The 3,981-nt window shown below is 47.6% G+C and overlaps 1 protein-coding gene across 1 annotated transcript in view; it reads right to left on the bottom strand.

The window, feature by feature from the left end:
• Window positions 1-114: 114 nt before the first annotated feature.
• Window positions 115-3,981, bottom strand: part of LOC125481704 (calsequestrin-1-like) — a gene marked incomplete at its 3' end in the record, with an annotated part of 13,110 nt that continues 9,243 nt past the window's right edge. Inside the window, exons 4-5 of the mRNA XM_048593586.1 lie at window positions 1,276-1,387; window positions 115-188 (exon numbers count right to left, since the gene is read on the bottom strand). Coding sequence (XP_048449543.1) covers window positions 115-188; window positions 1,276-1,387 — 186 coding nt within the window. The remainder of the gene's footprint in view (window positions 189-1,275; window positions 1,388-3,981) is intronic.

Raw genomic sequence — 3,981 nt, 5'->3', positions numbered from 1 at the left:
TGTCCCATAGTGCCCAGGGATGTGCAGGTTAGGGTGGATTGGCCGTGGGAAATTTTCCTATAGTGTGCAGTCACTTATCCAGGAGAAGGATGCAATGACGTGTCTGATACTCACTCTCTTGTTAAATGTCGCAAAGAAAGCGATATACGGCTGGAACACCTTAGCTGCTTCTTCATAAGCTTTGAAATCTGCGGGAAAGTGAAAAAGCGGAAAATCAATCTTCTATTAAACATGGGTTCAACATGTTCGGGGCACTCTTCCACAGTTCTGTATACCTCAGGTACACTGTTCTTTAGAGAATCTCTCTGCCTTCAACCTCCTTGTGATCACCTCTAAATCTGCAACTATTCTGTGCAGAATACTGGTCATTCTGCTGTGGGAAGGATGATACCAAACTGGAAAGAGCTTGGAAAAAATTTACAAGGATGTAGTCGACACTGGAGGGCTTGAGTTATAAGGAGACGATGGATAGGTTGGGCGTTTTTTTTCCCTGCTGTATGACTCAATGACAGTATAACTTCCATCTAAGTTACAGTCATAGTGTCATAGAACTGTACAGCATAGAAACAGACCCTACGATCCAACTCGTCCATGCTGATGAGATATGCTAACTTAACCCAGTCCCATTTACCAGCTTGTGTAGATTATAAGGAAACTACTAGGAGATATTGATGGGCTGTAAGTGGGCCCAAGATTTGGCAACTGGGGTCCAACACAGAGAAGAGAGAAATTGTCCATTTTGGTGGGAAGAATAACAAAAACCTATTATCTGAGTGGTGAGAAGTTGCAGAGTGCTGAGATGCAGAGGGATCTGGGTATCCTAGCACATGGTTAGTGTGCAGGTGCAGCAAGTAATCAGAATGCTGTAGTATTTTGCGAGGGAAATGGAATGCAAGACTGGGGAAGAATGAGGGGGGATCTTATAGAATTGGAGGGGAGGGGGATTGGGGGAATTAGAGATCGGAGGGGGTGGATATTGGAGGGGAGGGGGAATGGGGAATTGGAGATCGGAGGGGGTGGATATTGGAGGGGAGGGGGATTGGGGGAGTGGGAGATGGGGGGGAGGGGATTGGGGGGGGGGGGGGGGTGGGGGGGATTGGGGATGGGGGGGGGTGGATATTGGAGGGGAAGGGATATCAATGGAGGGAATTGGTGGGACAGAGGAGGACAGTGAGTCTGTATCCCCGCAGCAGAGGGGAAGGTGGGAATGCAGAGTGAAGAGTAACCCAGCAGGAGGAAGCTCCTAGAGCCTGGATTTGTACAGCAGGCCCTTACGTTCAGAGTCTTCATTCTTGAAGTAACCGACCAACTTGGGCTCATCATCATCATCTTCGAAAACTTCAATCTCGCCTTCATCATCAATCATCTCCACAGGGTCTTCGAGAAGCTGGAGGGGTCAGAGAGAGAGAGAGAGGGGGTGAGAGAGAGGATGAGAGAGAGGGTGGGAGTGAGAGAGGGAGGGAGACAGAGAGTGAGGGTGATGGTGAGAGTGAGGGTGAGAGTGAGGGAGAGAGAGGGAGGGAGGGAGACAGAGAGAGGGTGAGAGTGAGGGAGAGAGAGGGAAGGAGACAGAGAGAGGGTGAGAGTGAGGGAGAGAGAGGGAAGGAGAGGGAGGGAGGGAGACCAAGAGAGAAGGAGAGAAATAAAGTGACTGATCTGTCTAAATCTTCAGATGAGTCACAAAGTGAGAGGGAGAAAGAGAGAAGGAAAGATATAGATAAACTGGATGGACTGTCTAAATCTTTAGAAATTTCACAGAGATAGCAAGGGACAGAGAGGGAGAGAAGGAGAGGGATGGAGAGAGGGAGAGAGAGATAGAGACAGAAAGAGGGAGAGAAAGTGTATGTGAGGGAGAGAGACACACAGCGATAGAGAGAGACAGAGTGAGAGAGAAAGGAAGACAGAGAGAGAACTAGAGACAGAAAGAAAGATATAAATAAACTGACTGGACTGTCTAAATCTTTGGAGGAGTCACAGAGAGAGAGAACAGAGTGTGAGTGTGTGAGAGAGAAACAGAGTGAGAGCAACAGAGAGAGAGAGAAAGAGAGACAGATAGAGAGAGAGAGTGAGAGAGAAAGAGAGAGAGATAAACTGGCTGGACTGTCTAAATCTTCAGACCAGTAACAGAGACTGCGAGAGACAGAGAGAGAGAGAGAAAGAGACAGAGAAAGAGAGAGAGAGAGACAGTGAAAGAGAGAGAGAGAAAGACGGAGAGAGAGAGAGAAACAGAGAAAGAGGGAGACAGAGATAGAAACAGATATAGAGTGTGTGAGAGAGAGAGACAGGCAGATGGATAGAGAGAGACAGAGAGAAAGAGTGTGAGAGAGAGAGAGAGAAGAGAGAGAGACAAACACAGAGAGAGGGGGGAGATGAACTGAGCAAACTTTGCGACATGTTTGGGATTGATGGGTCCTTCGCAGCGTGGATGAGAAGGTGGTTAAAGGATAGGAAACAGAGGGTAAGTGTAGATGGGCATTTCTCAGACTGGAGATGAGTTGAAAGTGGTGCTCCTAAGGAATCAGTGTTGGGACTTGGTTTTGCTGATTTATAGAAACGATTTGGAGATGGGTGTTGAGGGTGGAATCTCTAAATTAGCAGATGATACTAAGCTCGGGAGAACAGTGAGGGTGCTGCTGAGTGATTTCAGTGGGACATTGACAAGTTGGGTAAATGGGCAGACTCCAAGCAGATGAATTTCAAAACAGAGCAATGTGAGGTAATGCATTGTGGTAGCTGAAACATGGAAGGACAATACAGGCTCAATGGTACAACATTGAGGGGAATACAGGAGCAGGGAGACCTCGGGGTTCATGTCCATGAGTCTCTGAAGGTGGCCAGGCAAATTCAAACAGTTATTAACAAGGTTTATAGGATCCTTGGGTTTATAAAAGGAGGCACAGATTATTAAAGCGAGGAAATGAAGCTACAGCTCTACAAATCATTAGTCAGTCCACATTTGGTTCTGTTGTGGGAGCCTTATTTAGGGAAGGATGTTAAAACCCAGGAGAAAGTGCAAAGGAGATTTATCAGAATGATACCAGGTATGAGGGATTTTAGATACAAGGAAAGTTTGGAGAGATTGGGCTTATTCTCCTTGGAGTGAAGAAAATGAAGAGGTGACCTTTCTGAGATGTTCAAAATGATGAACAATTTTGACAGGGTTAAAGAAGGATATTCTGTTTCCACAACTTGGTATGTCAGTAACTAGGGGGTCACAATTTCATAGAAAGCTCGGAGTGAGATGAGGAGAAACTTCCTCACTCAGAGAATTGTTAGGATTCGGAATGTCCTGTCTGGGAGAGTGGTAGAGGTGGGTTCTGTGGGACGTTTCAGAGGAAAGTTGGATGTAGATTTGAAAGGGATGGATTTAGAAGGCTATGGAGGTAGGGATGGAGGATGGGACTAGCTGGGTAGCACTTTCAGGAGCCAGTACAGACATGGTGGGGAGAATGGCCTCCTTCTGCTCTGTAAAATTCAATAACACTAACCGTCCAGACAGTCTGATACTGGAGGGGAATCAGAGAAAAAGAGAGATACAGAGATAAACTGACCAAATAGTCTGAATCTGCAGAGGTGTCAGAGAGAGAGAGAAAGAGAGAAAGAGAGAAAGGAAGGGAGAGACAGAGGGGGAGAGAGAGATAGACAGGCGAACCAGACTGCATGAACATGGTACGGAGACCAGAACGGTGCACGGTGCTCCGAGTGTGGGTCTAACTGAGGGATACAGGGCCCAGAACTGTGCACGGTGCTCCGAGTGTGGGTCTAACTGAGGGATACAGAGACCAGAACTGTGCACGGTGCTCCGAGTGTGGGTCTAACTGAGGGATACGGGGACCAGAACTGTGCACGGTGCTCCGAGTGTGGGTCTAACTGAGGGATACAGGGACCAGAACTGTGCACGGTGCTCCGAGTGTCGGTCTAACTGAGGGATACGGAGACCAGAACTGTGCACAGTGCTCCGAGTGTGGGTCTAACTGAGGG

This window comes from Rhincodon typus, unplaced genomic scaffold, assembly GCF_021869965.1.
Source record: "Rhincodon typus isolate 14 unplaced genomic scaffold, sRhiTyp1.1 hic_rhity00003180, whole genome shotgun sequence".
Taxonomy (NCBI): Eukaryota; Metazoa; Chordata; class Chondrichthyes; order Orectolobiformes; family Rhincodontidae; genus Rhincodon; species Rhincodon typus.
The sequence above is the reverse complement of the archived record's forward strand: the minus strand, read 5'-3'. Positions and strand labels throughout refer to the sequence as shown.